This window comes from Thermothelomyces thermophilus, chromosome 6 (genome assembly GCF_000226095.1).
Source record: "Thermothelomyces thermophilus ATCC 42464 chromosome 6, complete sequence".
NCBI lineage: Eukaryota > Fungi > Ascomycota > Sordariomycetes > Sordariales > Chaetomiaceae > Thermothelomyces > Thermothelomyces thermophilus.
The window spans coordinates 1,118,661-1,139,453 of NC_016477.1; the positions used below are offsets into that span (position 1 = coordinate 1,118,661).

The 20,793-nt window shown below is 54.9% G+C and overlaps 2 protein-coding genes and 2 non-coding genes across 4 annotated transcripts; 3 read left to right on the plus strand and 1 right to left on the minus strand.

Moving 5' to 3' along the window:
- Window positions 1-1,047: 1,047 nt before the first annotated feature.
- On the plus strand, window positions 1,048-1,139 carry MYCTH_t165. Its single transcript has one exon. It is a non-coding gene; the product is annotated as a tRNA-Phe (tRNA).
- Window positions 1,140-9,791: 8,652 nt separating this feature from the next.
- Window positions 9,792-11,322, minus strand: MYCTH_2310085 (uncharacterized protein). The gene has a single exon (XM_003665843.1). The coding sequence runs from the start codon at window positions 11,171-11,173 to the stop codon at window positions 9,932-9,934; it is 1,242 nt and encodes a 413-aa protein (XP_003665891.1). The 5' UTR covers window positions 11,174-11,322; the 3' UTR covers window positions 9,792-9,931.
- Window positions 11,323-16,835: 5,513 nt separating this feature from the next.
- On the plus strand, window positions 16,836-16,926 carry MYCTH_t166. Its single transcript has one exon. It is a non-coding gene; the product is annotated as a tRNA-Phe (tRNA).
- A 201-nt stretch (window positions 16,927-17,127) lies between these two features.
- Window positions 17,128-18,925, plus strand: MYCTH_2310088 (uncharacterized protein). The gene is made up of 6 exons (XM_003665844.1): window positions 17,128-17,305; window positions 17,400-17,595; window positions 17,655-17,707; window positions 17,774-18,049; window positions 18,111-18,433; window positions 18,482-18,925. The coding sequence occupies exons 1-6, from the start codon at window positions 17,248-17,250 to the stop codon at window positions 18,821-18,823; spliced, it is 1,248 nt and encodes a 415-aa protein (XP_003665892.1). The 5' UTR covers window positions 17,128-17,247; the 3' UTR covers window positions 18,824-18,925.
- Window positions 18,926-20,793: the final 1,868 nt, after the last annotated feature.

Below are 20,793 nucleotides of genomic sequence, written 5' to 3' on the forward strand. Positions count from 1 at the left end.
CCGGCCAAGCCCCGTGGCATGCGGCCGGGCCCGAGAGCTCCGAGTCCGTCGTCCGGCAGGAGTTTCTAATTGAGGGCCCCGCATCTGCTACTCGGCCGCTCTGCTCATTCCCGGTCTCTCGGCGCGATAAGGGGTGATGATATATTAATGGCCCTTCCGATGCGGTTGGCATGGTTGCGTGGTCAATGTGAACAAGGAGAAGAGTGAGGGTGTTTCACTCGAAAGCATGGCAGCAGGCGCCTTGGCAGCATCTGTCTTGGGAGTCGCCCGAGCAGGAACACTTCGAAAAGCCTACGGACGTACACATTCTATATCCTCTCGGATAGGTATGCAGAGGAGCCTAAAGGAGAGTGGCGCCTGACTGCCTAACCACGACCTCGGTTCGCCGGCGATGATAGCAAGCACCAGGGGTTTGCCAGAAGCGGGCAGTCAAGAATCGCGTTGTATGTACCTTGTTCCTGCACCTGGGTTCTGAGGTTCTGCTTGAACGGAAACCGCTTCCCGGATTTGTATATCAGTCCGCTTCTCCCTCTTGAAAGCTAGAATCTGTGATGGGCATCTACACTACACTACCTAGACATGCGGTATTGCTTTGCCATTGCTCGTCAGCATCATTTTTCCAAGCATGCCAACAGCCGGCCTCAACGTGTTTCAGCAAGCACGGCAAGAAGCATCCTCCCTACGGGCTAGATCAAGAGGCCTTGGTACAGCCGTCAATGTGTCCATCGCCAGACAGGCAGGGGCGTTGTACTGTGACACACTTGGGGGTTGGCGTTTAAGCTTGTCTTATTTCAGCGGCTTCAACCAGTCCTTCACATCTGCCTATTGATACCCGCAGCTATACACTTCTGCCTTGACAAACCGTAAGAATTGGGGCTGAATCCAAATAATCTTTGAAAGAAAATAGGTGCCGCGAGATAAGCCATTCAACACAAAAAGTCGGTTCGGTTCGGCCGGTGGCTCACATATTACTTGTGGCGGTTGCCCTTGCCGCTCGTGACGCTCAACCTCCTCAGGCGTGTTGACGAGTCATACCCATATCCACAAGCGGGTTTAGCTCAGTTGGGAGAGCGTCAGACTGAAGTCAAAACTTCAGGAACTCAATCTGAAGGTCGTGTGTTCGATCCACACAAACCGCACTTCATTTTGTTATTTTTTGCTCTCCTCTTCTCTGAGAGAAGACGGGTGACAAAGTCCAGGGGGCTTGCCAGTTAGCTTCCGCCTTGTCGTATAGAGGGAATATAACACAATACCGTAATTGTTATCAAATAAGATCTCTCCAGAAGCGTCTGAAAGGCATCTTATTTTCTCTTTTGGACTTCAACGTATAGTAGATTCCTCCTGCACCACCGTGAACTTACAAGAAACCAACCCTCGGAAACCGGGAGCGAAGTCAACACTCTCGAGAAAGAAGAGACTCATGACTTATACGGTACGATAAGTGAGTAAGCTGTGCGTAACGGACCTCAGGATGCTTCTGTCTCATATCTTCTGCGGTATATATCCGCTCCTCGACTTAGCAGACCCTTCTTGGACCATCACTAATGGAGTTCAAGTCTCTTTAACAACTACTGTGCTAGCCATTCACAGGAGCGGTACCAGGCGGCATTAACGCCGTCCTGGCCAACTGTCAGAGTCAAGTTTGTGAACGGATCATGATACCTCGCACCTATCAGCCAAGCTTCCATTTGTCTGGCTAACTTGTTTTCGAAATGACAGCCTGCCTTGCGGCGGTTGAGGGATGTGATAATAAGCAGTGATACTTACTTACAGCACCGATTTGCGAATGGTTGGACTTTTCCCAGGACATATAGAATACATCGTATGGAACGCAGGTTGCTCGCCTTAGCCCCAACGTCAAAGGTAATAGGGGAGTTTTGACACAAAAAAAGCACGAGTTTGGGTTGTGCACCGCTTGTGAGACTGTGCCCATCGAACGAGGACGGGCAAGATTAGCCATACAATTCACGCAACTTCTCTCAGAGTTGAATGTCATAGATGACAACACAGGGCTCTCAAGCACCCAGATTCTTCCAACGCAGATGCACTGGGCTCCTGTAAACACGGCCCCTCAGAGCATTGCCACTTGAGCGCAAAACACTCCCCGGTCACCTCAGAAAACTCCAGTGTGGTCGTGCCTCTCTCTACCTCGAGATCTCTCCCTTGCTTTCCGAGGCCGCATGGAACAGCCCCCATAATCCTCCCTTCTTTTGGTCTCAAGGCCGGCCAAGTAAACGTATCAGCGGGATATACAGAAGGGCCTCCATTCAGAAGGATCTCAGTGACTTCCTCGGCCTTAATGCCCAAGTTTCAAGGGGCATCCCGTCCGACTCTCCGTTGAACCACCCGGCTTGTATCGAAACCGGCCGGCTTGTATCGAAACATTTTGGTACTTTTATGCAAGTATCAACGGTACCAGTGACAACACCCAAGTTCCCTCTTCCAAAGAGTAACCCCTCTGCATATTTCTCTCCATCTCTCCATCTCTCCAGGAGGGTAGTAACGGATGCAAGTAACATCAGACACGTAGGAGCGCTCACCGCAAAGAAGCCTACTGCTTCTGCACCGTGCCTGGTCGGTCCTGGACAGTTATCACGACCTTGTGCTACCCACATCCCACCGCGTATTGCTATCCGCGGCACAAGGATGCAACCTCCGAGGAGTAAGAGACGGGACAGGATGGAAGGAAGCAGCCTTGCAAACCCACGTCGGTGAGTACAGCAGCGGGAAGAGTTGTAGGTTGCAATAGAAGGGAAAAGAGGTGGGAGGGATGTAAAAAATAGGTACGAAAAATGTGCTTCTTCCGATCGGGGGAACACAACAGGAACAAGGGAGTTCCTGAATCGAACCGAATAGCGTTTGGATACGCAAGCACCCCCCCTTCTCCCCCCAATCTCTTCTTCCCAGCAAAGCTACCCTTCGATCCTGCAGCTGTGGCCATCCGTATCGGGGATCCGGTCTCACGTCCAAAGCGACTGTTGCATCTAGCCTCCCTTTCGGCGCGCCGTGCATAGCGCAACATCCTCTTGGCCAACCTAACATATCCATCGGGGGCGAGCCGCTCTCGGTGTAGGACACACAGACCGCGGGAATCCCGTCCCTGAAGAAACGAGCCGCAAGTGTTCCTAGACGTCACGTCTTCCACTCCGCCTTCATTCCGCGTCATGACACCCATATGGGGAGACAAAAAAGAGATTCGCCGATTGGGAAACGCGGCAGCTGCCTGCATGCACATGACCAGAGAAAAAATCAACCTGCAAGCCCGCGGTCGGGGAGTGGTAAAGTAGTGCCTGCCCACCAGGACCGACCGGCGAGTCCGCTTCCGACACACACCGCACAGTCCACCGGCCCGTCTCCTTGGACCGGCGCGAGCCAAAAGAGCCGACAGCCCGACATGGAGCGCCATCTCTCAAGTGTGGTGACTTGGTAATTGAGTGCTGATGAAGCCGAGAGCGGGAGCGATGCGGCCGGGACGGGAGCTCATCCCACTACCGTCAGCACTCAAACCAGAGTCTGATGACGGCCTTCTTCTTCCCTCCGCGCCCATTTTCCCTCCCGACAGCCTTCTGCCCCTCCTGGGCGAGTGCATCTCTCTCCTTGCTGGGGTGTTGGTGCGAGGAGGCAATCCGATCCTTCTGTGCAGCCGAATCCCAAGACCAAGAGACCGAAAAGAGCGAACAAATGCCGAAGGGATAGGGGCAAGAAAGAAAATACAACCAAGAGCAATAGAAACGCGACTTTGAGGGTAGAAGCCTTCTCCGGCCCGCGATTCCACGGTCGGAAGGGAACTCAGAAGCTCGTCCCCAACCATGGTATTGCCTTGTCTCCTCCCCATTTGCCACCGTTCCCGCACCATCCGGATTCCGAAGGACTGTTCTTGGACATCTCCCCCTGACCTGTGGGGAGTTGTGAGGTACCGAGGGAGAAGGCATTGGTGACACACGGGGGTTCGGGGACAGACAGAATCCGGGGAAGCGGCCAGGCAAGGAGGTGGTGGGTTGTGTTGAGAAAGGGACGGGCTGGCCCGTGTCCAGGGGAGTTGGGGCCGTTCACCGGTATCTGCAGGTCGTCTAAAAGGGGTCGGGAGCCGCCTTCGCGTATGCGGGCGGATATGGCTGAGACGACGCTGTAGTTGTCGGCGCGCAGCGATATCAGAGATCAGAGATCCCTGGGCCCTAGCTGCCAAGACGGAGCGGCTCTTGTCTATCTAGGTAGTCTTGCATTCTGGTTACCAACCGTGCTGGCCATCATGGGCGAGGAAGCCAATTGGTTTGGCGACAGGATACGGATAAGTAGGTTGGTTGGAATTTCTGGAGCTGACTGGTCCCGGATGTTCAGGGCTCTCAGACGGAAAACCCTTCTCAAGTGGACTAGCAGCAGCTTTCCGCTGCAAGTGTAGATTAGCCTCACGCGTCGTAAATTGAGCCGCACCTGAAGCTGTTGGAGCATCGGGGTGACAAGCGCAACAGAAAACGCGGCAGATAACCACTGCGTTCACACCGCGGAGGCTCGTGGTGGAAGGGATCTGACCCCCCCCCGGTCGGTTCCGTTGGTGCTGTTTTTCCCCTGTCCCCTGATGAGCGAAGGATTCTACACTACTCCGTAGATTATGCAAGATAGGCACATAGTTACTTGAGCAGGGGAGAAACCCTAGACTGCGGGGGAGCACCCCAGAAATGGGCGTCTGCATGTGCATTGAGCCGCCGCTGCGAATTCCCCGGTTCTCGTCTAAGCTTTCGTTCCTGGAGTTTCTTCCCGCACTTCCGGAAGAAGGGCTTGACAGGGCCGAATCTGCTCGATCGGAGGCTGCGCCGTTTATCCTGTCTTCGCCACCTGAGAAAGACTCATGGACCAAAACCGGATCAAATGTGGTAAGCCATTCTTCGCCCCTCAGCTGACGCAGCAGGCAGAAACAAAAAAGAGAAGTGGTGCTTGTGGACGAGGAGGATTTGCGAAATTCCCTGAGTAGCCCGCATGGTACTCAGTAATAGTGTATTGCATATACTCAGGTACTGTACATGCCAAGGGATTGCTCTCCGAAAGATGTGATGATTCTAATAACAGCAACCAGAACGTTCCACGACGGCTGGCCCATCGAGTGGTTGTCGTGATGTTGCTATGAGCAGCCAAGGTCTCCTCATGATTCGAAATAAACTCATATTTGTTACGCATTAGAGCATGTGAACCGCTGTCCTTGGGACAGGCAGTGATACCCTGACTGCAGAAGTGTTTATCAGCGCGTGTGAGGTTCCTGGTACAATCAATATCAAAACCTTGGCGGCGCAACACCCACGCGCGACCTCAATTGCTCGACCCATCATTAAACAGAGCAAGCGGAGGGAGCAAAGACACCGTGCGAGCGCAAAGGGAACAGAAGGATCTGAAGTTAAGGGTGGGATAGCCAATATTCGCCTTGGTAAGAAGAGTAATGCCTAGTCTATCTGATCCGCAAAATAAGTGTCTGGACACCCTCTTTCCAGCCTAGCCTAGAGGCGTATGGCGTTATCTTCGTGGCGATATGATAATCCATATTGTGGGGATTCACGGAATCGGTGGCCTAGCGATCCAACGGTGTCGGTCGGCTCTTGGCTCCGAGAGTGCGCCACACCAGCTAGTATGATGGACGCAAGGACGGAAGAGGTCGATGTTGATCTCGAATGGTCGGTTATCTGACTAGTGTTCTCGACCCTTGGAAAAGCCGCTTAGTCACGCGGGAGTAGGGCCGAGACAGTTTGAGGCTGGTGGTTCTGTTGTGACCAAGGACGGTGCAGCAGGACAAGGGCACGGGACTATTCGACGCTCTGGATTTCGAGGAATACGATTCTTTCCCCATTGCACCTTCCGCGGAGAGGTAACACTCCGGCTTCCTTTGGTTGAGTCGCAGTTTCAACCCCCGCGCGCATGTGAGCATCGCACCTGCTCCTGGTTGAACGTGATCGCCCAAGAATCCTCAGGGAACACGGCACCTGAACCGGTCACGGTGTTCGGTTTCCTATCGACGCCTTTTAGCTCATGGGTCCGTCTCGAAGGACCCCAGAGTGTCACAGTCCGGAATTCCCATCTCGTATCGATGGATTCAGGGCATGATAGGTTTGAGTGGGGAGATCCCTGGCCGCTTGCTCTGGCCGTCCGCAGCAGGTGCGCATTGCAGTGCGCCAAATCTGGGGTCCGCGGGGCGTGGGGGTATGACCCCGCAACGGCAGAGCGCAAAAAAAAAAAAAAAAAAAAAAAAAAAAAAAAAAAAGCTTGGAACCTTGCTCAGAGCTTATCGTCGCGCTTTTCTCACCGAGGATTGTTGAGATCGTTATGTACGGATACATTGGAGAAATCTCACTCCGATCGACACTGGCAACACACAGCCGGGCAGCCCCCTCAGCACTCCAGATGATTTAGCGTACCGGTACTGAAAACATCGTGAGTGGGCGTCATGACAGTCTCTCTGATATTGCTTTTTTTCCCCTTTCGCTTTCCAACTGTTGCACCAGGTCGGTTAGGCTCGGGCTTCCGGTGAGCGCGTTAATCAAAGCATTAACCCCACACTACGAACAATCTGTTCATGTGTCTCTTGTCATCTGAGCGAAAGTGGGAGATCTCCGTCTTATCCCAGGTCTCGGAATGTCAACAAGAAATCCTCCTTCCAGTCTTGCGTTAGCGAGGTCTCAGCATCTTGGCACCTGGCCAGGAGGTTGCGGGGAAACTGGTTGCGCCATTCAAGGGTCTTCTCAAGACAGGGGCAACTTCTGGGGGACACTATCCCGTTTTGGGGTGCCATCCAAGCCACCACGATCATCTACCTACTGTTTATGTCGGGGTCTGGGCTTACCTTGCTACCTATCAAGGTTCCCGTGTAGTGTAGTTCGTCAGGAAGCAAACCCGGGTCATTTGTTTCGACAGCGTTCAGGGACCCAGAGACGTGTCTGAGGACTTCTTGGAACCAATCAGCATGGTGTTGCTCCGTTCCAGGCGACTCGTATCTGCGATTCATGGGAGTACGGAGTAACTATCCGTAGAACGGCAAGCTCTCGGACGGGCGTGCAGTTTTCAGGCGACCCAAACACAACCTTTCGAACAGCAAGACGGCCTGAGAAGCAGGCCATTGGTCACCAGCGCTCTCCAGACTGCTGGCAAGATCGATGTAATCTGTCAACACGTCGATAGGTAATCACCACCGGGATGCGTCAAGGCGTTCCGTTCCCAGCCCGTCTCTCCAACCAGAGCCCCCCAGACATCGCGCCTCACTCCGTCTCCCTTCTTTTGTCACCCGAAGTTGCGGTGAGCAGAGGTTGCCCGCCAGCCAGTACATACGTACATTGAAGGATAGGCGCGATAGGCGTCGCTGTTGCACGTATCAAAAACCTTTTTCCGGAAACCACAGATACCGAGACGCCCTGGACCATTCTGGGGCAGCTGACCGACGCAGACTCGCCAAGATTGGGGGTTCCCTCTGGCTTGGGCGTGGCGCTGATATCCCGGCCCTTATTAATGTTCTCTCAGCCTGGTAATCAGCTCACGGCCACGATGCCAAATGACAGGTCAGAGCCCGGCTTTGGCAATTGAAACGGCGCTATTGCCGATCAGGCCTGTCCAAGCGCCGTAACCCCAGAGTTTCAGACAGGGATCTTAGTTGGCTTCATCTGTCGGAAGATTTTCCTCCACACGCTAAGCGCACTGGACTTTGTGTGGGCGTTATTGACGTGCCCAAGCACGTCACACCACACCTGGTAGACGAACATGAAGGGAAAGGGGAGGAAAAAAAGGAAAAGTGAAGAACGAAGGAAGAACGGACAGGCGCCAGCGCTGATGTGATCCCCAAGCCCTCTCTCCCCCACACGTCACTGCCAAGACGCGCTTCGGCAGGTCGCGGGGCTCGCGTTGCCCGATATCTGTTGGCGTGTCATCCTGGACAAAGCCTTGGACTGTGCCACGCGGTTTGTCGGGTTGTTGTGTCGGAAAAGTTAAGCCCACAGGCAGCCGGGGAAGGTATCGCTTTCAACGTTGGCGGGGAGGGGGAAGGGGAGGGGGTTATCGTTTCCTACAGTCAGAGAATCTCGACGGAAGGAGAGTGGGCTGGCCCCCCCCTCCACGCTTGCCCAGATAGTGACACCATAGTGACACCTGGCGTCTTTCCTCTTCTCGCTAACTTTAGGTAATCACATCGTTGACACCATCCGCGCCATTTCTGGCGCCGTAGGCGTGTTTCTCTTTGAGTAGGAGACAAAGAAAAATACAACAGAAAAAGAAAGGGGAGAACGAGGGCCACCGTTGCCTGACGCACGCCTTAATTATTCGTTTACCGCCTTCTCTTCACACCCCTCCATCGACGCACACCGAATTTGGGGTGCGTGTGCGCGGACCAGCCTCCCAACCGGATCGCACCCACGCGGATTGCAGACTGGCGCGAGTAGTGCATGTATGTATGTACGTATATATGTACACTACTGTACGCGTCAACGTGTATACACTAGACAGAGCATAGTATACAGTAACGTTACGCTCCATGCCTCCTAGTAGGCGGGCACCCCATCTTCAGCCCCGGCCGAGCCCACCTACACTACACCAGCCCAGCACCGTCTTCCACGCAACCGGGCCCGGCAATAACCAGTTCACGTAAGGCCAGCGTCGCATCCCCGCAACCCGCCGCACGGCGATTCCGCCCCTGCCGCAGTAGTGCAAGGAGGACAGAGACACGCGTACCACAAGATAAGTTCTGGGCAATCAAATGGAATGACGGAAGAGGGCTGTCCCTTCACTTTTCTCCTCCCCACCCCATTACCCCCTCCTCCTCGTGTGTCCCCCCCCCTTTACCCTTTAGACATTTGAGGGGAGCAAATGCCACACTCAAAACTCGGTCTGAGGATAAGCAATACCTCTTGTGAGAGAGAGCCTACTCTGAAAATAGGAAAGCGGGCATGCGGGGAGCCGGAACAAAGAAAAAGGGCCGCACTAGGTGGCGTAGGTCCGCAGTTCTCCGGACCTGAACACACACACTCCCCCCCCCCCCCCTCCTCCCTCCTAGCCCCCCTCGCTTGTGCCCCAGACCAAGAACCCACGCCGCCCTGTTGGGGTGGAAGCAGCCCCCGTGTAAATCCTCCTTGCTTCCCCGCGGCTCAGCTCCAATGAGGCCGCCCTGCCGAAACGTGGAGATCAAGAGTGGTCTCTTGCTGGGGTAGCCTGAAAGTTAGTTCGGAAATACGAGAGGTCAGGAGTGGCACACGTATGGGGTCCGATAATCTTGAGATTTGTTCGTTGTCACCAATGCAGAGAAGTCCCAAGTCCGCAGCCTTACGCGAAGACCAGTGTTGACATGGATACCCAATATGTCATTTGTTATCCCAGTAACTCGCGCAAGATCACGAAATGGGTGGCCGAAAATGCACATGAGAAGAATGCCAAAGTCGTGTCACCTTCGCTGTCCCCCACGAATCCGGCAGTGGTCTACTGCCTCGCTGTTCCCGCCGCAACACAGGTAATTCGAATTCGATTGTCGCGGCATTTCTCAAAAGCCCAGCCCCCGACCCCCGTCGCCGTCCGAAACACCCCACCAGATACACAAGGAACAAAGTATCTTTCGTTGCTCCACATTTGGAGGAAGTCAAAAAGCCAACTCTATGAGCCCAACACAACAACAAAGAAAAGAGATGAAGTGGTGTGAAGGTCTATCTTGCCCAGATCCCCATGAATTTGTCACCCGCTTTGCTGTGTAATTCCACGATTTCCAAACCAGTATTAAGAGAGCTGAGTGCCGCTGTGTCCAGAACCAACGTAGACCGAGGGGGGAAAACAACCAAACGCCCAGGTAGTAGTGATATATATATATATCCTCTATAGTGTGCCCAAAATCGTCATCAGTCATGTCGTCGGAGGCTGCCGGTATTCAAGTGTGGCTGAATCGAGTGGCACGTGTTTAACCGTCGTGCTTCTCTGTCAAAAATCACAACTTGTCATAGAGATCCATGCCCGAGAGACTGTTGGATGAACTACTCCTGCCGCTGGCGGAAAACCCGTCTGACGGGCCAAGCAAGTCGTGGACCGCGACTTTTGGCACAGGCAACTTCCGTTGGTTGCCGTCGGGCCGGCTCATGATGTCGGTCAGGGAAACGCCCTTACTCCTAGGTGCGGGCACAAGAGGCGGGGCAAGTCCCTCGGGCGCCGGCTCAAGCGGGGCCAACGCCGGTGTGTGATGCAGGCTTAAGTTTCGGAAAGGTGGGAGCTCGATGCCGCTGTAGGGCCTGAGGCGGGGCGAGTGAGCGGGCGTGGCGAGTGGGGTGTGGTCCGGCGTCGGGGACAACGAGTTGTGGGAAAAGGTAGGAGAGGAAGGAGCCGTCGAGTTGGGGGAGTTGGGCCTCGACCTCTTCGGCTGCCTGTAACTTTGCGCATAGTGGTCGTCGTGGTCATCGTTCGAGTGCGACCGCGACATGTGGTAGGCGCCCAGACCGGGCAGCGGGTTCCGCGACGAGTGGAGCGACCCGCCGTAGTACGGGTGCTGTCTCGACGGCGGGTAATGAGACTGACTCGGGGTGGTGTCCCGGTCGGCCGTCCTCGCCAACATTGCCACATCCGAACCACTCTGGCTGCTCAAGGCACCGCGGTTGTACGGGCCGAGACTGAGCGGCGGGGGAAGATTCATGGGATAGGAGCTGTAGTGAGGAGGCGACACGTTGGGTGAAGACAATGCCGTGGGGGGCGCCGAGCGGATCATCTTGGGCCCCGGTGGCGGTGCCATGGCGTCGTGCTGCATCCTCTGGATCATGGCGGCGTGCTGATGATGGCCCTTGTTTCCTCTCCGCGAGTTGGGATTGTTGTGTATCCTCGAGTGCCGGGTGAGCTCGTCGGACCTCGAGAAGCGTTTGCTACACCCGGGGAACTGGCAGGCGTGCGGCTTCTCGCCGGTGTGGGTGCGGATGTGTCGGGTCTGGTGCTCCAGCCTGTGGAAGGCCTTGTCGCACATGGTGCACTTGTAGGGACGGGGAAGTTCGGTCGGCTGCTCGGCGGCTGGTGCACCAGCCGGCAGTGGCCCGTTGGGGCGAATGAGGCCAACGGCCGCCATGTTTCCTCCTTCGGCTTGTTGTTCTTGCTGCTTCTGCTGTTGCTGCGTTGGAGTCTGCTCCCTTTCCGCCGAAACCTCTGGGTTCAGCAGGCTGGAGAAGTCCACTGCAGACTTTGCGCGTTGCATATGTCCACCCTCCCAAGCGGAGTTGCTCCAACACCAGATCTCAGCCTGATGTTGTTCCCGGACTCTTTCAACTTGGTTGCACGCGGAGCACGCAACCGGAGAAAAACAACAAGCCGCCCAACTTCGAGTGTGGGACGAGGGGTACTGATGTCAGGCACGTCGTTCTTGGTCGAGTATCGAAGCGATATGTGTTTGGTGGTTGCTCGTCTGACACAGCGTGTTGAGCTGTGTCGGGAGACAATGGGAACCTTTATTTTGACTTTGTTATCTGGGGTCTGGGGTGCTGATGTTGGGGAAACTCAAAGTGGCATGGGGAAGTAACAAAAGTTGGGCGAGTTTGCTTGGGGGGATGCGGCACTCGTTTTAAATGACGCGGGCGGGCTGACATAGGGGGAGGGGCGTGTGGTGTGCTGGCATGTGGTGTGGGAACAGCGGGGGCTTAGGTGGGCTCGGGAACGCAGCGATTCAGTGAGGAGGGAACAGGGGGGGGGACCAGGAGGGTCTGATGCCAGGGGGGATCTCGGGGAAAAAGAAAAAAAATAGTGGGGTGCGGCACCGGCTCCAGAGGTACCGTAACTTACAGAGTACCTTACCCCGGTTACGATACGCGGTATGTCCGGAGTACCACCAAATGGATGGTTGTGCAGAGGTACTGTATCTCACCCAACTTGCCTAGAACCTTCCGCCCTGCACCCGCTGCAGCCCCGCTGCCCTCCATCAAACTTGACCGGTGTGTGACTTGTCAAGGCGGAAGCGGCACGCTTGGCGATTGCGTGAGGTTCTTTATCGCAATCATCTTGCAGCGTCGTAATGAGAAGGCCTGCCGTGACGGGGTGTGCACAAGTTGTTGCCAGGTACCTACGGTTAAGTACGGCAGTGTTGTACCGTACACTCAGGTGGTGTAGTGTAGGGCAGAAATGGGTGGGGTGATGGGACACGGGAATGATGAGTAAAGTTGAGGAAAGCCAAGCGTGGGGTGAGAAAGATGATCTAGGCTTGGAGGCCACCGCCCTCTCTGACCGTGGTTGCCCGAAATCGCGTAGCAGGCTCGGCGGAGGGGATGAAAGGGCGGCGATCAGAGGACAGCATCATCTGTTGGCCAGTCTCAGCTGTCTTGGAACTACTTGGGAGTCTCACTGGACCAATCTGCCCGCAAGCGCCTTAGCCGAACCCTACCAAGGAAGTTCTTTTGCGGACTTGTATTTCGTATGTACAGTACATACCTACTGCTACAACGTAAGCACCTTATGTATGGATTGTGCATACACATAAAATAAAGGCAGTACGTTTGCATGTGCTCAGCATAACGTTAGGGCGCGTCCTAACGACTTGTAACTAAGCTGCTGCCCTTGTGAATCGCTGCCAATTTGTCGATAGGCATTAGCAAGTCCTCTCTCTCTTTCTTTCCTTTTTTTCCCTTTGTCCCTAGGAGTTGGCGCCTTACCAGCTGGCTAGAGACTACGCATTCGGAAGGTAAATGCGATGTACATCCTGTTCACCGAGTCTGTGGAGCAGATTCTGCTGCTGAAGATGACGCTATCTCCCGCCTCCCCCAGAAATCACTTTGCGCAATCTGGGGCGGTGTGTGCGGAGGCTGAGCTGTCCGTTGTCCACAAATGATTGGGCTCAAATGCGCCTTGGCCTTTCACGACATGTGACGATTTCCATTCTCAATGCCTCCTCTTTCTCGATGTCTTGCCAAGTGCTAGAGCAAAGAAAACAGTGCACTGGTGGTCAGCGGGTTGCGCGGCGCATCTGGCGGTAATCTAGCGGTGGCGACTACTTGGGAAGAAAAGAAAAATACTACAGTATATCTGGGGAGAACGTTATGGTGTAACTACGTTCGTAATTACAAATCTCTCACCCGAAAATCTCGACGAGGCATCCCGGCTTCACAAATTTCCACAAGCCTGCCATCGCCGAGCGATACTCCGGCGTAGCCCAGGGTCGGAATCCTGGGCTTTCCTCGGCCGAACCCGCATACACTAGACACAGAATCTCGAGTGTTCGCTTTTTGGGCAAGCAGATTATGCAAACTAAAACGAAGCTGCTCAAGCCGAGGTCGGGTCCAAGGAACGATACGTAGATAGGGCCTGTGCCGCCGAGTCGCCCCTTTCCTGAAATCACCGAGGGGGATGTGCAGCGTTGAGATAAGGGTCAACGACGCAATCAGTGGAGTGCGGGGAGACCCAGACCACTCGGCCGTTGTCGAGAACCCGTCGGTCCGGACCCTGGCGCGGCAGACATCATAGGCGTAGTTAAGGGTTAGCTATGACGATGCGTCCTCAATCCTAGCCGTCCGTCACACAGCCGTCTCGAGGCAGACCAAGGTCAGTAACGGGCTTTTTGCGCCAGCAGCTGGGCGTACTGTAGAGTATTTATTTACTAGCGGACAGCAGGCCAAACGCTTCTCCACGAGATGTTGAGTGCAGCCGTTGTCTTGGCTGGGAGATTGCGACGCACCATGGAGAATCCCAAATCCGGGGTAGTCATCCAATCTCGGCCGCTAGGTGAACCCTGGGAATGGAGGGAGATAAGCGTGGCGCATCACCTCGCTGCCATATAACAATATCACTAGTTGGATGCAGCTGGGATCCCAGTGTTATGAAGCTTGCCGAAGACGCGACGAATCCCCATGGGTAATTCAGGAACCTTGTGCCCGTGGTATGTACTGTACGTGCATAAATACCTAACGATTCGATTTCAACCATGGGTGCGTCCCATCGCTTAACCCACAGTTCCAGACAGATAGCTCCTTGCGTGGGGGTTTCGGAGTCGTACCGAGAGCTTTATCGCCGTATCAGGGCCCACGGATGCATCACGCCTTCGCCTCCTGAAAACTGGGTGCTTTGCACGGAGCCGCTGCACTACACTAGAACGGGTTTCGCGCTCGGCCCAACAACATCATCCACTCGTCCGAGTAGGCTCCCTTGTCTCAGCAGGCTCCGAGGCGGGGTTTGGGAGTCGCAACATGCCGCCAGCATGGTGCAATAAGCCTCGTCCCGACAGGCGATAATGCTATTTTTTCATCCTTGGCGCTTGAAAGAACTGTGATGAAAGCGTCTTTGAACCAGCAAGGTGCATGCGCGTTTGCTCTGACAGAAACCTGGAAATCCTGTCTCACTTCTCCACGGGGCAGGAGGGACACGCCGGAACCGGGCCGAAGAGCCAACGCTCGTGCCCTGCAGAAAAGCTTGCCTGCCGCCAACCCGGCTGAGTCAGAAACAAGCGCGAGTTCCCCGTGCTGTCTGTCTGTCTGATAACGGGGCTAAGGTTCTGAGATCCGGGGAAGCGAAGAGCTTCGAAGACCGCCCCCAAGCCGTGGTTTCCAGCACGTGGGGGGAGCCGAGCCAACCTCGTTCGGATGATGCCATTGATGTATCCGCACAATGCGCAGGCACAGGGCACGGGCACAGGCAGGAAGCATAAGGCAACAATCCTTGGCCTTCGCGCAATACTCAAAACATACGATTTTTTCTTTGAATGTTTCGGCCTCTCGCCGAGCTTGTCCGAAGCCCGAGGCCACAAAATCCACCGCAATCAGGTGGCGAGTCATTTCTCAGTGGTTCGAGAACCCGGCAAGTGCCGCGGTCCACAGAACGACCGAGCAGTGTATCCGCCACAGCAATGCGAAAATTGAGAGCAAACGAGAGAGGAACGGCATACACGTCGCTCGACCACATTGACAACTCAATTGAACGACGATCATGACGCCCCCAAAGCTGAACGCCCTGAGGCTTTCCTCAACACAGACGCGCACTACACGGGTTAAACTCAATAGTGCCCTATCGCCCTGCTGTGGACGCAGTCCACTTCACGCTCTAACTTGGCGCGGCTAGCTGCACGGAGGTCGATCGCCCGCCTCAAAAATCGTAATTATCCGGCGGCTCCGCAGCGCGCACCTCTTCCCCTGGCTGCCGTAGCGCAGCAATCAGAGAGCCCTGCACAGCTCGGTTTCTGGGCAAGTTGACAGCCAAGGTGTCGAGCTGTTTGTGGGGCCCCAATCGAGAAACAAGCCGCTCCAACGGATGCGCGCACATCACAGCGGTCAAACCACTGTTCTGGAGTCGCTTATTCAACTCTGGTCAACAGTGGGCAGTTACCTCATACTGCAAGTTGAGAAGGAAAAAATCGGCTTCGTGTTCGGAGATGCCGAAAGTTCCCGATGGGCTGGCATACGTCAATCCGAGAAAATTTCTCAAGGTCCGCTTTTGACAGGCTCTATTGGGAAGCAGCAAGAAGAAGAAAACGCTGCGTGGCCACACGGAGAAAGCGGTCGAGAACAACGGAACCCCCCACGCCCCCGTTTGAACCTCCCCAGCTTTTCTCGGCTCGATCCCGAGATTGGCATGCGCCAACGAACCAGCTAGGACCCCTGCGATCACATGGGGGAGATCCAAATGCAGAGTGGATGGACAGGGCGACAGCGTAGTGTAGTGTACATACAGGGGAGAAAGGAAAACCCCTTTTTCTTCTCCAGTCGGAGGAAGCTGGAGAAGTGTGCACTCCGTCAGTCGCTAATCTCCGCGCTTGCCCCGTGCTGCCAATACAAGCTGTGGCGATGAGGCTCCTCATCCCATGGACTTGCCTTTTTCAGGCACGAAAGAGTGCACAACGGGTGCCAAGGCCGCGGCACCGAGACCCCACCGCCCTTGCAGCGAAACCGCCGCGTCTTTAACTATGCTTTCCGCCCGCCCTCTGCGAGAGTGGAGGAAGCAAACAACGGGGTGGTCCGAGGCGAGATTACTGCCGGCGGAAGTACGTCCGTAGTGTTGGCACATGTATGTACTGTCGTACGGTACCTGTACCATGCGCCGTATTTTGTAATTGTAGTGTATAGTAAGGTACGGATACACTCGTGTTTTACACTAGTGTGCTTGCTACATCCTCCGCGTAGCCAGTTAGGAGATCCCATCCCCACACCCGGAGAAGGGATTTTGCCCTCGGCAGAGCAAGGAAGCCGTAGATCTCGGGCCCGGCATGTAACCCGGCTCCCGGAGACAGCCAAACATGCCGGTTATCAGCGTCATCCTCTTTTCCTTCTTGCTGCTGTTTTGGGAATGGGTCGAGCAAAGTTTTGCATGTGAACGCCGCCAGCCTGCCTTTTTTGGCCCCGAGATGGGATCTTGCCGGGGATGCGTCTGGGGAAGCGTGTGTTGGAATGGAGATAAGGCTGGGGTAGGTTCTGGGGGGGTTGATGTTCGCCCTCGCCAGGCGACCGCTATGACGAGGGCTCGAGGACGATCAACAACGAGTATAGTTTGCTTCGTAGTATTGACGTGATTCACGTGGTCTCACCCTGATGAGGATCGCAATGTTTCGTCCATCCCTAACTAGCTTTTTCCAGCGAGATACTCCGTAACCCCCCTTAAAATTGGGGTCCAGCTTTCATAGGGGCGGGATAGATGGAATGCGGTAACAGGAAGAACCAGGCTGTAATACAAACTGTGAAGGACCATCTGCTAAAAGTCATGTTACCTTGAGAGTTCCTATGCCCATTCAACTCTCAGTGATCACATGCTAGCCCTACGATGGTGTTGTTGGAGTTGCGTCATGCTGAAGGCTGAAGTTGTGCGTGAAAGGCAACAAGGGGGCAAGGGTTTCGGAAAGCTGGGTTGGGTAGTTATTATAGAACTTTTTCGACGGTTGCCGCCAACAACAAGCGGGTTTAGCTCAGTTGGGAGAGCGTCAGACTGAAGTCAAACTTCAGGAATTCAATCTGAAGGTCGTGTGTTCGATCCACACAAACCGCATGTTGTCATTTTCTTTTGCACATGCACGGTTCGCCTTTTTGCCTCGTTCCACATCCTCCGTAGTTAGTCCGCGGTCGATGAAACCAGGGCCGGAAAAAGGGGGGGAACCCTAACCCAGTCTCTTTTCCGACCTGCTGAAGATGATTATGTAACCCGAAGGCTGTTTCCGCTCGAGGCAGGATTGAGGCGTATCCGTCGTGATCGATTTCGGAATCAGCTGCGGTCAGAACTCAAAAACAGACCGCTGTCTCCTTTGTGACCTGAAATCCCGGAAATCGTCCAGTGTCTGGTTCACTCGGACGTATCACAAAGCTAAGCATGATGGATTATTACACGATCCACGGCCACGACGTCTCGAGTTTTGACCTGCCCTCAACGCGTATGTCCCATTTTCTGCCCTCAGTGTTTTTCCGACATTTGGGGACACTGTCACCGCTCCCTCGAAGGAACGAACGACTGACACGTCGGCCAAGACCGTCTCCCAACCGTGTCGGCCGCACAGGCTCTGCAAGACTTGGAGGGGAATACGACCAACTTCATTCCAACCGGGCTCGCAGCCCTCGATGCTTCGCTCAGTCCCCGACTAGATAGTGTCGAACAAAGTGGGATCCAGAAGGGCAATGTGACGGAAGTATGGGGCCCCCCAGGAGCGGGAAAGACAGCGTTCGGGTATGGGTCGAGCACTCTCAGGGTTCATGGCGTCCCGTGCTGCTACTAAGTGATGCTAGACTCCAGGTCGCTGCCCACTGTCTTGAGAAACGCCACCGAGTTGTCTGGGTAGGTCTGTTTTGCCCGCCTTTCTTTCATCGATTACCCGAGAGGTGTCGCTTACCCTTTCTTTGTCCAGACGGATTCCATCGTGTGCCGCTTGGGCGCCTGCGTGCCGTGGTCGGCAGGGCGACCGGTGAAGGCAAAGATGCGGATCCCAGTCGCTTAGACGGCTTCATCCACTACACATGCCCGACCTTGCCACATCTGATTGCACTGCTGTGCAGGCCAACCGCGTCTTGCATACCGCAAGGGACATCGCTCGTAGTCGTCGACTCTCTCTCTGCCTTGGTCAACCATGCCTTCCCAAAGCTTCCCGAAGCGCGCCCGACCAGGGACGCAAACGGCAGAAAAGGTCTGCTACAGTCCGTCCATTTGATCTGAGGACTCGGAAGCTAACCTGAGCGCATAAAAAGAGCCTTCTTCCTCGGCCCGGCGGTTACAGGTTCTCCAGTACATCATCAGCAGCCTTCAGAAGCTGGCGGCAACGCGAAACCTGGCCATTTTGGTCCTCACGCAGTGTGCCACCAAGATGCAGGCTGAACGCGGTGCTACCCTGGTCCCGGCCATCAACGCGAGCGTCTGGGAACAGGGACTATCGACCAGGCTCGTCCTGTTCCGCGACTGGCTCCTGGATGGCTCAAAAACCCGCGGGTTGCGCTTTGTAGCTATCCAGAAGCTCAACGGAAAGGAGGTGGGCGCCTTGCTCAAGAGCGTCTGCGCCTTCCAAGTGGATCAGGTGAGTGCTGTAGCTGCTCTTTGTTTTCCTCTGTGCTGACCAACACAGACCGGCTTGATTTCTTTAGATTGTGACCACACCCGACAGTCGATGACGTTCACATCTACGCCGGCGCGGAAGCGTAAAATCGGAGACACCAACTTCGAGATTGCGGACAGCGAAGACGAAGACTACGGCTGGGATGATGACGACGAGCTTCCGCCCATGCCGTCGCAGTGGCAAGGAAGCGAGGATCTCTTACTCACCCGAGATCCGGAATCTGATGAGGAGGACAATGTTGATGACGAGCAGTCTCCGCAGGATTGCGAAGCCGGAGGGCGGCCGTCAGTAGATGATGACACGGAGATTCCCGGAGAAGCGGCCAGACCAAACTACACAGGAAGCCCCTGAAGAGACGCCTGAGCTTCAACCTTGGAGTTCAATGGCCGTCACCTTCGAACGCTCGGCCTCACCCCCGGCCTCACCCATATGCCCATGGAGAGCACGCCAGTGCTCGCTCGGGGGCCCTTAGACAAACGGCACTGGCCGACTTAGAACTGTCGGAAGCGGTTTGGATGCGCAACACGGTGAGGCGTGACCAATTGTTTGGCTTCAATGCCGCGAGCCCGGCGACCATTCGACCGCCCTCAACCACGAAGCTTCTCGCTTCGATACAGTCACATCATGCACAAACGGGCCGAGGACCTTTTAGACGTCTCGACCACCGAGGCACATAATTTCCAGTCACTGCTGCCATCGCTTTGTTCGCTATTGATGCGATTCCCCCCTGAGGAAGGGGCAATCCGATATGTTTTGCTGGCCTCGGTGTGGCAATTCTGCATACCGAAACAATACGGACCGTTTCATCGTATGAGGAGGGTAGCATAGCAGATCTACGTTCCAGAAGCGCAAGGCAGCAGCGGAGTGATGAGCAATTCTTGCTATTCGAAATCTGGTTGTCCGATCCCCCCCCACCCCCCGGCCAGCGGGGCCGGATGCATTGGCGATCAATTGGAGCTTTGATAGGAGGTTTGGGATGAAGTCAGCGGTGGTGGGTATTCGTCGTGAGAGTCACCCGTGCTCCCCGGAGACTTGCTTGGCCCAAAAGAAAAGAAAAATAAGAAGAAGAAGAGAAAAGGGGAAGCTGCAGCCGGTGAAGCTGTAGCCCATTCCGGCTGTCGAGATGCCGCGGCGCGATCGGCTGGGAAGCGTGTTATTCTCATGCCGTCATGGCGATCTCGTTTGTGGGGCACCGGGTTGAAGATTTCCTGCGCAGGCCACCTGTTCAAACTGCTCGTTGCGCGGCGGGATCTGCTGGTTTGAGTTCCGGGCCTGGCTCTTTCTCCGCGGCGCGGCATCCTACTAACGTTTCGAGCATCATGATGTAAATGTACGGAATGCTTACAGACCGCAGTTGGTCTAATCTGCCCAAACTCGACGTTTGTTTGCAAGAACCCTCACTCTCCGGTCCCAATCACAACGCGCAATTCGCACAGTACATTCGTCTCCGAACGTCGTCTCCCAAGCGTCGTCTCCGCAGCGTCGTCTCCGCATGCCGGGAGTGGTTGCGATTGAAACGCTTCGGCCCTAACGGCTCACTTGCATAGATGATGTGTAACGGATATGCAGCCCGACTTACCCGGCCGTGCCCTGAAGGCTAGGCCTTCAGACTCCCTCGCCCCCCCGCGCCTGCCTGCAGGGTGATCAGCGGGTCGAATCTGGGACCCAAGTGGTGCCGCACCTGTGCACTCTCCGTACTCCAAACTCTTCAGGTTAGGATTCAATGACAGCGAGAACCTGCGCCGACTTCAAGCAGCCGACATCGCCATGTACATACGTATGTATGTTTGTATGTACGTAAGGTATTGTAATGTCTGTATGAACATACGGAGAGCGCTCCGGCGAAATCTTCGCATCGGAGACGAAGCCCACTCTGCGACGACTGATTGTATGCCCCGCATGTATGTATGGACCTACTGTATGTCCAGTACATATGTATTGTACATGCTCAAGTACATCCATACGGTACCTAAGGTATCTAGATACGTGCATGTTCATACAGTCCTCGTTGCTTCTTCTGTGTACAGTACCGCATGTGCATACCTGACGTATAGTAAGAATAAACCTTATATGTCCCCTTCCCGAACGGCAACCCGGAACACGCGATATACGGACAACACATGCTGCAGGGTACATCGGAAGGCGGGACGCACGATAGATTGAAAGATCTAGTCCCTGTACACTCGGGCGTACGCGGCGCAGCTGAATTGTACAAAGGGTTCCTCTTTCTTTCTTTCTTTCTTTTTCTTTTTCTTTTTCTTTTTTTTTTTTTTTGCGCGGTGTTGGGAGACGGCCAATGTGTGTCCCTGTGTCCTGCACAC